Genomic DNA, 12,836 nt, shown 5'->3' on the forward strand with positions numbered 1-12,836 from the left:
GTAAAATGGGACCCGAAAGTATAAAAACAAGTAAAGCAATGTTGTCCGTCATTCTCTTTTTTTTCTCCTCCCCCCCCCCTTTTTTTTTAATGAAACATAAAATAAAAAACATGACAGAGAGTGAGAAGAGTACTCAAAAAAATGTCAGTCCCACCATAAAAAGAATAAATCCGAAGTTATTTCAGTCCAGTACAGTACATTTCACAGGTATCAATCCCTCGTTTCCATTGTTGCAGTTTTACGTTATTGTTTACTATACTCATAGGCCCAGAATACATCCTAAGAGTACACCACGTCTTCTCTAAATAATCATTCTGAACTCCTAACCCAATGTGTTGTCTTCTTGTGTTTCGCAGGCTACCCCAGATATGACATCGTTGGAGACCACAGTAAAGGCGAGTACCACCTGCTGATCCAGAGGACAGACATCCAGGACGACGCCCTCTTCGAGTGCCAGGCCATCCAGGCGGCCCTTAGGTCCCGACCAGCCCGGCTCACTGTACTGGGTAAGGGATCTTCATTGAGAATTATTTTAAACAGCAGCGGCATTGAACTGGTTGAGATATTTTGCAACAGAATTACAATAACCATAGTTCAATGGTTTTCAATACAGGTAGTAATCGGTAGTATGAGTATTTTGCAGTTTTAGTCGTGGTTTAGTCTTGGTTTCATCTGAAATACTTTGAAGCTATTTGCAGTTTTAGTCCAGATTTAGTTGCAGTTTAGTCCTGGTTTCGTCTCGCGTACACTGAAGCCTTTTGTACTTTTAGTCCAGATTAAGTAGTAGTTTTTTCCTCATTTCTGCTCGAGTATTCTGGTTCCTTTTGCAGTTTTAGGCCTGATTATGTGGTGGTTTAGTCCTGGTTTCATACTCAACAGCCTTTCGTAGTTTAGTCTTAGTGGGACAAAACAGAATCAGAATGTATTTGTCATTTTAGTATCAACAAATACACCGAAACGTAATACCTTTACTGATTTAAATGTGCGACTTTGAAAGCTGAACTGTTTTACTGTTTGAGAACCAGCGGAAAAGTCCTATTTAATGTTATTTTCAGAATTTAAAAATGTAGAAGTACTCTGAAAAGTGTGCCCTCACCTGAGACCTTGAGAAAGCATAAATGTCAGCTAAAATGGAAAAAAGAAAATTCTACCAAACTTTTCTTTTTCTTGCCTTTTTTTGCTTTTGTGATTTCGGTATCACAAAAGAGCTTAGATAATTAAAAATATGTTTCATGTCATGCAGCCCCCGAATGTAAAAAGTGTTGGAAAATGTGTGCCCCCTGTTGTGTAATTGTGTTCCTTCACAAATTAGCATGGAGAGCTGAGACTGCTGCAGTTTAATACTTTGTGGAGAGCAAAATATGCAACCTCTGTTCTTTTCACTCTGTCCATGGCATCTGCTTGTCAGTATTAATACATGTAACATTGAATTATTGTACTCATATTTAATCTGTATTGGCTTTTTAAGTATTATTATAGTTTGGAACAAATTGAATGCAGCTTACTCTTGTTTTACCAACAAAGTAAATGCATAATATAGAGATTGCCTGCCTGGAGATTCACCAAAAAAGCTCCAAAAAGATCAGGTAGTAAGTAAATACACAACACACGTGCAGGATAATCTTTGAATCAGAGGTATTAAGATATTTTTTTGTGATTTGCTTGAAAGTCTTCTCTTGTTTTTCTGGCTTTCTGTGATGTATGGTGCAATCCTCAATCCCTCGTTCATTCAGGTCTGGTCCACAGAAGACAATGTTTCAAAGTAGTCATCTGGACGATGTTTTGGAAATTGAGATATGGTCATAGAGTCTAGCGAACGTGAACATCTGTTTCTTTTTAGCAACATTTGCCGTATATTTTTTGGAAAGTTGCTTCAAATAGTGAGAGTGATGAGTTGCGTTTTTCAGGGCCTTAGAGTCATTAAAGTTGTGATGTTTAGCCTTTGTGTTTCACGCTAGTAGACGCAACAATTACTAAAATACAATTTGTTCAAGTTTTAAAGCTGTTATTGTTGTTGAAAAATATGCTATTAAAAGTATTATTTAACAACCCATTAGCCCTAGCAACTTATTTTCTTGTTTTTGTTGTTGTTTTTTCAATAGCTTGGTTGCTTGTTACTTTCTGGCAACCCTGGCCAGTACCTTCAGATTGAAAATGACTTCTGGGTAAGCAGCCGAAATGTGGCAATTCCGTTGTTTGATAGTTGCATCTCCATCACAACATTAACAACCATATTTTGGCACATTTCTGATACAATGGATTTAGTCAATAATGGAAAAATAGTTCACAGATGTTTGAGTAATCATGCATATTTAAGCAGTCTTAAATGAAGCGTAAAACTATTGGTCCCAATTCATGATGTCATCCATTTGTAATCAAGGAAACTTTAATTGATTTATTTTTTAACATGTTAAGTCTTTACCTTGATAATTTTCGAACTACTCACTCAGCAGATGATGGTTATTGATGATATTTAAAGACCATTTTACTTCACAAGGTTTTGTATTTTCACTTGGTGTTATTACTACATAAATGGTTTGTTGCCATATTGTTTTGACATCACACTAAGCATAATGTTGCTGTATATTGTTGTTATATGCACAACTTTGCCTTCATTCTACACTTCTGACATACAAACTCCAGCATGTTCTCTCCACCTCAAAGCCACACAAAGCACATAGTATTCTCCAATCAAAAGCTAATCTTATAATCCCTATGGATCTGTTTTCCATAAGCCAGTCGTTTGCCTCTAATCGATCCACAATTCAAGCTGCTGGCTTCGCACAAGCAAATTAGCATTATCGATTCACTCGCGCCTTATTTAAAGCCTGATATATTCCAATGCGATTCCTTTATTATCCCAGCAAGTGACTCCAAGCTCTTTCTTTTTTTACAGCGTGCAGCGGCCAATCTTGCTTGGTTTCTTAATGGGAATGAAAGGGGGCGGGGCGGAGTCAAGCTTTTGCCAATCGGCTATTAAAATGATTCATTATAGATAACATTTGCAGCATTTGCTTAGCTTTGTACCCCACCCGACTCGGATGTGATGGCCGACAAATCATGCCGACATTAGCTTGACATTTAATCCCAGTTACATTGACAAGCTTTTTGGAGGGAGTGAAAATAAATAAATACAAATGACGGACATGAAGCTGTTTGGCACCTCTCCAACAGTGTGCAAAGCTAATGAATGAAACCAAAAATGATGCGTGTAGAGAACGGAAAAGCGATGGAATCGATGGGTAAGCAGTTGGTCGGGAATGTGTAATTGTGGAGGGAAATGCAGCACAATTTGATGTAATCTGGAGACGGCGGTTGTTATAGTATTAGCGGGGAAGCAGTGATAAAGAGATGGATAGTATCGAGGAACGCTAAATACAGATTTATCTCTGCTGCTGTTAGCTTAGTGAAGAGATAACATGAAATTATTCTTGGATAAACAAGTTGGAAGAGGTAGTTTACAGAACATTTAAATGATATGTTCATAATATACCGTTTGTTTTTTAAATAATATGGATGAATCAGTATCCAAATCTTAAAATCCAGGATCGAATGCCTTATTATGGGGAGACACGGTATTTTACATGTTTACAATTATCTGAAACTGTGTTACCAATCATATTTAAATGTTAATGCATCCCTCAGTGGTCCAGGAGTGGTCTGTGTTAGACAAGGTTTCAAATCCGCGAACAAGAAATCACACGTTTGAGGACAATCAGTTAAAAAAAAAAAAAAAAATCAAGTAAGAAGAAGGTTTGAAAGTGGAGAGGAGTGAAGGGTGCAATTTTTGTTAAGAATGAAAAATGGATTTGTGGTCTAAGATACAACCTCCCCTCAGTCTACAATAGACTCAAAAAACCTTGGCAGAAATTAAACCAGTCAAAGCCATAACGAACCAAGCTGTAAGAAAGTGGCAGCCTTGCAATTAAGGGCAGGGCATGTTTCAGTTAGAACTCCTCCCTTTGGACAGGACTCATTTGAGCTCAGGACAGTATAAATGCTTCTGTTCGATCCATATCCATTGGACTGTAAAACGACTTTAGGATGGAAGTTAGTTAATACGTCTTGATTTCTTATGTCCCTATGTCATCATTTAGAAACTGCATTTTCTTCATTGTTTATGTTCAAGGAAGGCCCACGTGTGGCTTTTTGCTTCGGGCTCACGTACTTCACGTATTATGTCAACAGACCAGATATGAATATAGATCTGCTCTATCTTTTGATTCAAATTTCCTAAAACTGTCTTGGAAAACGTCAGACATGAAGTCATTTTGATATTTGTTTGGAAGATGCTTAGGTAAAGGTACTCAAGAGCCAAAAAAAAGCATAATATTTGTTCTTTACATTATTTATTGATCTTTGTAATGTCATCTGAAACCCAGCATTTTTTTGTTTTACATCCATATCTTTTTCAATGGGCAGAAACTCAATTACAACACTATAGAATCTTAAAGCAGAACTGTATTGTACTGTTTCTGACATATTGTTGAAATGGCAAGAACCACAAACTTCACCATTGGTTGGCCTTTGTCAAACAGTTCAATATTCATAGACTCGATTCCCCCTGTGTCACCGAGCCATAGCCACAGCTCACCAGGGGAGCATTAGCATGTAGCCTCGCCGCTGGGATGGGAATGACCTGCGACCCTTGACCCCTGTCGTACTGTGGATGGCTTATCTACGGTGGCCGGTGGAGACCAAGGGAGCTGCTGAATAAGACATGAGCTAGCTGCAGCAGGTATGGCCCAGCGCTGGGGAGAAGGCTAAAGCTAATGAGCTCCTCGCACAGCATGCGAGGGTGTGACGATCGTACGGTAGAGGCTTGTATTTATTCGAGCTTGTTTTTTGAAGAAATTACACCAAGAATAGATTTTACACACCCAACTTGATGTGTACTTGAGTGACACTGGCTGTTCTTACATCGGCTGCAAATCTACAACGATATCTCTCTGCATTTTTCTACAGCTCGATATCAGTCTGGTCATCTGGTCTGGTCACTCCGTAATCTCCCCGAGTTCAGATGCCCGTGATTGATAGGTGGATTAGCCAACGCGCATGGTCCGTCTGTACCAAAAACCAACATGGCTGCTTGCGAGAAGAAAAGAAAGGACAACAAATATCACAGGGACTGAAAACAATTGCGTATTTCTGCAGAATCAATGAGAGAAGCATAAAAAACTCTGTCCATCTGAGGTTCTCGTTCTAAAGCAGAGATGACCAATCAACTCGTTTGTGTCCCCTGCGTCACAGAAATGGACGCATCAGATTGTACGGTACGTTTTGTGTTTGACTTGAGACTAGACTCACTCAATTGAAGTATTCTGGATCCAAAGCAAAGGTTGACATGAACACCACAAATCTGATCATTATTGGATTTTCTCCGCATATTATTGAAATGTCATGTAAACAGTTTAATTTCACATGAGTGATCTGATTTCTTTCTGAGTGTTTACAGCTGTGCCAGTAATGTGACAAAGACTAAATTAAAGAGAAAATGACAAAAACCGCATGAGATATTCTAAAAATCATTGTGTGTTGATCAGACTTATCCAGTGCACGTAAAGTCAAGTCAGTTTTATCTGTGGAACACTTTTCATACACACAGACAACTCAAAGTGCAAACACACGCAGACATAATGATTGGGTTGTTTGCTTATTCCTTTTCAGATATTTCTCTGGCCTTGTAAAAGTACATATTGCATTTTGGGAAACAAAACTATTTATTAAAGCCCCACTATAGCCTCCTAGCTGAATGGATTAAGCGTACTAGTGGAAACGATGTGCATGTCTATTTCTCTATTTCCATAAGCACATATCTCCAGTGTAAGATCTAAAAGTACAAAGCATCTAAAATATTAGATTCCCAAAACACAATTGTAATAGACAAATCCTACCTTTTTCACCTTCCAGCCAGGAGCTAAGATCTCCATTTCCATATTCCTTCCTTCCCAACATGTGTGTACGAACAAATCTGAATACTTCCTAATGCACCTCAAAGGAAGTGACCTAATTAGACAGGAAGTCAGTCAAAATAAAACCAAGGCCACATACATGACACCTGCAATCCATGCTGACAGGAAGTTGATACCATATTTGGAACATTCTCTATTTCTTTTGGAAATAATTGCTATGCCATATTGAGTGATATTTAAAACTGTTCAGGAAAGGTCACATTTTGTTTTATTTTCTATATATTTATTGAAACTAGATAGACATTAGAACAAGTATCGATACATACTCGTTTCAGTATTGATTTTATATGCTTTTGTCAACACTATAGCCAACTGTGCTGTATGTATCTGTGGAAACTAGCAGGATTCCTGCTTTGCACAGAACTGATCTTTTCAATCTCTTTTAAAAGAGATTTTCCAGATGACTACCTTTGAAACATGTTCCATGATTCCATGTAGGCAAAATAACATCTCGATGTACAGTACTATAATGTCTCAAAAGTGGACTTTGACAACATTGAGGACGCTACTTTTCTAATCAGTTCTCGACACCATTGTAAACTATATTTTCATGTCTGAGCTAAAACTATTAAATTCCATCTATTCTTTACAATCCCTCATTCAAATTCATAAAACTTCTACGCCAACTTAACTTTTCTTTCAAACTTCTCTTTAGAAATAGCAGATGGAAGTGCGCGTTTGGCTTATGTGCATATTATAGAGTGGAATCAAACAGGATCCTTTCAAATGCACTGGGTTAGCTCTTTTTTCCACTCTCCGGGCAGCGGCAGCACCAAGGCGAGCGCGCACGCACATTAGAGCCCCAATTTAAACTCCATTTGCCTCTTTAAAACATGGGAAAGGCCGTGGAAATATTGCATGGTTAAATTGTCAAACGTTATTCTGAGTTAATGTGGGTGGAATTGAAGTGCAAGTATGTGCTAGAGTGGTCTGAGGCTGGAGAGAAACAGAAATTTGGTTCAAAATGTGATGGGTATTGCATAAAATGAAGTCTCCTGGTATAAATTTAAAGGTGTAACTGTGTGTAATGTTTCTTGTGGGGGTCCGCCATCTGAATTCTCACAAGAAAAGACGAGAAAAAATAAGACAACATAAGATTTTTTTAATGTAAATAGTGCAGTTACCATTTTAAAAACCGACACTTATAGCCAATATATTAATCTTCATCCTTTTAAAATGTTTATTTACACACTGAATGAATAAGTTTATTTGTGCCCATAGTAAAATATATATATTCAACAGAAAAATACATTTCCAACTGTATTGTTTGGGACTTTTCCTAAAGACACAAAAGATACAAATAATAACTGAAAGTATCCTTAACCTTATTTTACCCTTTCTTAAAATCGTCTAGTTCACAACAACAATTCATAAGTATTCATAATTTCTTAGTTTCGAGATTGTTTGAATTTTGAGTATTAATTAACTTCATCGTTCCATAGTTTGATTCCTAAAAAAGACACACATTATCACATAATTAGTTTTTACCTTATTAAATTCAAACTGAAGTAAACATTGTTTCATAATTTAAAGAAAGACTGAATGGAACAAACTTTTAATTTTACTATATCCATAAAGTTTAATATATTTGATTTAATATAAAGTTAATTAGTAGGATGACAAAATCCAGCTTAATCCTTATTGCCCTTTTTTGTAGTTTAATTATTGGATCTAAGTATGATCTCCAGATTTCTGAGCAGTGAAATAAATTAGGAAGCACAAGTGATGGTTATACTATATGTAGACATTTCTCATTTAATAAAGTAACTCATTTTTAATTTACTTTCAATTTAAGATCCCGATCAGATTTGCTATTTGTGTTTTAATAGTAGGTTTAATTTCAAAGTTCACTTTTCACACACGTCCAGGAGCTTTAACGTTTGAGACTAGATGGAGATGAACACGAAAAGAATCAAATATATTTCAGAACATGTTTGTAAAAATCTAAAGTACAAAGATTTGCTAATTGTATCCATTCAAACTGTGATTTATATTAATTCACAATATATCTTTCAGCCTTAGCACACATTAAAAAAATACTTTTGTGGCAATTCTTGTCAACAAAAAAAACAAAAAAAAAACATAATAATAATGTTCTAAATCACTTACATATTACTTTTAGTGATTTTTTTTAATGTTGTCACACACTCTAAAACTTCTATATAAGTGTTATATTTATATAATGTAATTAATTGATGTATAAATGAATAATTGATCCTATAAGTTATCTGTTCTTTTCCTCTGTATCTACCTCTGTATCTACCTGCGTTGCAACAATGAAATTTCCCCATTTGTGGACAACAAAAGATTATCTTATCTTAATTTGTGCTTTTACTCATAAGAAACATAGCAGATTTTATACTGTATATCTCTCTGATTACAAGACAAATTAATACATTTTTCATTATTATTATTATTATTATTTGTTATTATGTTGCATTTGTATAACCAGTGCAACGCTTTAATTTATCAAAATGTATGACGTACGTTAGTCGAAGGTTGCAAATTGTCCCACTACTTTAGCTATATGCTTTTGGAGTTCAGGTGAGAATCATAAAAATATCTCAAACAACTCATTATATTGCGTTTACATAATCATCCATTTAAAACTTGTCCCATAGAATTCACCTCAGTGTCAAGTTGGTTCATTGAATGCGACACAAAACTTGAATTCAGTCTGTTTTTCTAAAAGCAAATGAATCTGCATTAGCCTTGTGCATACATTTAAAACAGTCTTACATAAGTTTAAATGAACGGCACATTAGAGCGTACTGGACAAACAAACACAAACATTTAATGGGCCTTAAGCTCCATCCACCTCCATGTTGCATTTTGAATGTTTGAGCGATGGCATAAAGGTCATAGTAATCACCAATCATTAGCAACTTATATCAGTGCTGTATTTGAACTGGTGATTTGAATGATTTGTGTGAGAACAAAACTTCTCTCCATTGAAGTGAATGTACGGCTGAGAACAAGGCTTACAAATGAATTCATTTTATTACCAGTTTTTGTTTTCAATACTTACAGGTATTGTAATTTATTGATTATTTGTTTACTCCTGATTCAGTGCATGCACATAAAAGGACCCATTTGGACAAAAACAAGCTTTACTTTTGTAAAAACTAATAGGGATCCAATAAATACAATTCATTGAAACACTAAATGAAATAAAATTAACAAATGTATTGTAAATATTGAGCAGGTATTGTAGCAACATTGAAGAACATTAGATGACTTTTTTAGCTGACACTAGCAACTCGAAGGCCTAGCGCCACCTGCTGGTGCTGCAGGTGGCGCAGAAGTCCCTGGATTTCAGGTTTGAAATTGGCAACACAAATGCAAGACTCGTGTGAGGCTCATTCTGCTTTCTGATTGGATAACTATAGGACATTTACAATTATGATTGCTGCTCTAATCACACGTACGTGTTTACTTGAGCAGAAAAGTGTCTTTCTACTTCCAAAATGAAGACAACAAACACTCCCAAATTCATGAACTCAAACTGTTCCCAGCACACTTTCTTCCCCTGTACATTTGCCTTGCGTATCCACCCTAGTACACCTCTCCACCCTAGTACACCTCTCCACCCTTGTACACCTCTCCCTGATGTTGCTCCACATAAGTTGCTCAGCATTCCCTGCACTTGTGAACCCAAATGGATGTTGTCTTGCGTTGTCTTCTCACAGTCGGTCGGAGGTCAGAGCGTATCTTTACAGCCGCCTTTTAAAAGTCTTGTCACCACATCTTCTGCTTCTGCTTTTGTTCGCTGGCGTTTTGTTGTAACTGTTTTTCTCACATTGCAGCTAGACTTTAAAAGGCAGAATCTAAATAAAAAGCAAGTGATGACTCGCAAAGCCATTTGTGCACAATGTCTTGACACTGAAGACATGTCGGAGAAAGGAAAGAAAGGAGCGAACGACGAGTTTGAGAAAGGAAAAAGTTTGCAAGGCGAAAGAGCTGAAGAGTTTATGAAGAGACTAGCAATGAGCGTATTCAACCATCTGGCTCTCACTGACACAAAGATTAAACTTCTCATGGGCCCTTATTTAACTCTGTGCCTCCACAAGCCAGAGATGATTTGGCTAAAGGCAATTTTCAGACCAAGTATTAAACCAAGGGCTGAGAGAAGAGGACATGGAGTGCGAGCTAAAAGAATATGGCAAGAAAATCATGTGTGTTCTACTGGAGTTTGTGTGCATATCTGCATATTTTATTTGTAGTACATTGCAAACATCACATCTCTGCACAACCCCAAAGGACACATAGTATGCATATTATTTAACCCTCTTAACAACATTGTTCCTTCATTAATCCTGTTAACAAGGTCATCTCTTACCCTGAGTCTCAAAAAACACTCTGTTTCAACTTCCAGATATGTGAAATCACTGTCAAATTGTGTTTATTACAACTGCATGCTTACATTAGCATGCTAGCTAGCTTTTGTCTGTTTTTTTTCCCGTGGGGATTTCCTCTGCTGCCAGAAGAGAGTGCTAACCAGTAGAAGTGAGAGATGTATGGAATTATTTATTAGAGAGCAATTGTTCTCAAGATATTTTTGTGTAATACTTGTACCTCAACCAAGACATTTACAAGCACATTTAGCACATTCCACATGCATTGTTACAAGAGTCCCTGAATATTCTTATTAAGATAATGCAAAGAAATATGTATATGTTATTTTTTGCCGATATCTTCCGCCCCTTGTCCCCAGTACCTTGCCCCATGGCGCATTATAGGACAGGTCACACACAGAGGAGAATACCTTTTAAGACAGATGTATATTGGAGATGTATAGGAATTAGTGAGTCCCCTGTCGTTAAGCCAAAGTTAAAAGTTGCAGTAAAGCGCAGATTTTTGTAGCAGAGCCACAGGCGTAGCAGCACATGGCCTAATCCATATCCCTGACAGAGGCAGTCGCCGAGGTGCCGTCCCCACTGAGCACAGCTAAATCTGGGCTGTCTCCTGAGCTCCTCTCCTCTGTATCCAAAACCACCTCGGTGCTTTAATTAAGTCCACAGAATCTCCGCTCTGAAGAAGAACACTCACTGATGTGGATGAAAGTAACACTCTTTACTGGTTTAGATCTTTATTAAAGGAATAATAGAGGATTTTTGGCGAGCAATCTGAGTCTCATTTCCTGAGTGGACAGCCGAGTAGTTTTCTCACATGTCAATAATTCCCTTGCACACCTGCAGGCTCGTTCCCAGCATAGCAGCACGTTTCCCTGGCTGCGCATGCGTGGTTGATATGTGTGTTTAGCGAGTTCCTTTAGTGTACAATACAAAATTACGACAGAGAAAGACTGTGTTCGAGCTCAGAAGAGACAGAAATCTGCGGAGACGAGAGATACGATGCATCCATCGCGCTAATAAACAAACACACGTGTAGCAGCGAGGCTGTTGCGTGCTTCTGCACGAGGTTTGATGGTAGATGGCCTCTTGGAAACAACAGGAGGATGGGGGTGAGTGTGCACATGCGCATTTTAAAAAAGGGACTAACAGTCGCTTGATTTCTCAAATCGGCGACAAATCCTCTATTATTCCTTTAAGTCTATACTGAAGTCTAAAGTACTGGTTTTGTCCTAATTTAGACCTTTCTTAAACCTATATTGAGATCAAACGTGCTAGCACTGGTTTAGCTCTTTGTGGAGTGCAAGCACAAAGTTCTTAAGTGCTGGTTAAGTCTTGGTGTTGTTTGCCCGTCACGCTGGAGGTGTAATGGACAGTATGTCATCAATGTATCTGTTTTTGTTGTGAAATTAATCAAATTTTATCCTGGAGCTGTGATTTGCTAAATTTACTTTTTTTTTTTCTCTTCTTCTTCTTCTTTAGGGTTAGGGTATCCAAGTGTTGCATTACCGCCACCTACTGTAGTTGTACTTCTTAGACTTTTGGACTTTATTCTTCAGACGTTATTCTTTTTGTACTTATAATGTTGTTTCCAGTTGATCCAGTAAGTGCTTCTCCGTGTTTTTAAAGTCCAAACAACCTTTTCCTGACGACCGATCACTTCTGCCATCGCCTCTTATTTACACTCAAATACATCTCAACGTTGAAGTTAACATCTATTGCCTAATATCCCATACATATACAGCACTTTGCTTTAAAGAAGCATTCGGTAGCTTTGTCTTAGTATTGTATGAATTTCTGAGCAATAAAAACACTGTTAGACATGTAAAATAGATATATTTAATGCTTTATAACATGTTCAAAAATAATTCAGCAAAGTCGAATAATAGAGATAATATCGGGCTTTTCAAGTGTCCTAAAGATATTGAACCTTTTGAAATGAGAAGCTTTTAAAAATAATGCAAATCTAACCTATGCTCGACCCAATTATCACATTTGTCTGAAGAGAGTTATAGAGAGAGGAGCAGAGAAGTTGTTGAATATGCAGGAGCTAAAGTGGCACCCTGTTTTCCTCCCTCGCTGACACCTTTGGGTGCTTACTTGCTCTCTCTCTCTCGCTCGCTCTTGCACAGGTTAAATGTGGAAGAGGTGACTTTTACTGAGGCGGAACAACTTTATTTAAAAAGTATTTCTCAGTGGAAGGTCAAGGTGAAGGGAGGCGGCTGATGGATGTGAGCGGTCTGGAGGTTCACTGACAGAAATACTGTATATCATTTCACAGTATTTTCGACCCTTTATTAGTCGACTAATTGTTTCATTTTTAAGAAATATTTATACTGACCAAAAGCAAACGCATGAGTTAGCGAGGTTTGAGGAGTAAATCATGAATAGTTGCCTTTTTCATTAATTCCTTTGATAATATGGGTACTTTATAGTTTTGAGAAATGTTGCCACTCTCTTTTAGTCTTAAGTCCACCAAGAATGTATTTAGTTGATTATAACCCCGACTACT

General features: G+C 37.3%; 1 protein-coding gene across 3 annotated transcripts in view; it reads left to right on the forward strand.

Moving 5' to 3' along the window:
• LOC140361184 (kin of IRRE-like protein 3) overlaps nt 1-12,836 on the forward strand; it is a 446,443-nt gene that overhangs the window by 293,115 nt on the left and 140,492 nt on the right. For all 3 annotated transcript variants that reach the window (XM_072446900.1, XM_072446902.1, XM_072446901.1), the window contains exon 3: nt 357-506. In XM_072446900.1, coding sequence (XP_072303001.1) covers nt 357-506 — 150 coding nt within the window. The remainder of the gene's footprint in view (nt 1-356; nt 507-12,836) is intronic.

Source organism: Eucyclogobius newberryi, unplaced genomic scaffold (assembly GCF_026437365.1).
Source record: "Eucyclogobius newberryi isolate DKJ021-1_F unplaced genomic scaffold, fEucNew1.0.hap1 SCAF_15, whole genome shotgun sequence".
Taxonomy (NCBI): domain Eukaryota; kingdom Metazoa; phylum Chordata; class Actinopteri; order Gobiiformes; family Gobiidae; genus Eucyclogobius; species Eucyclogobius newberryi.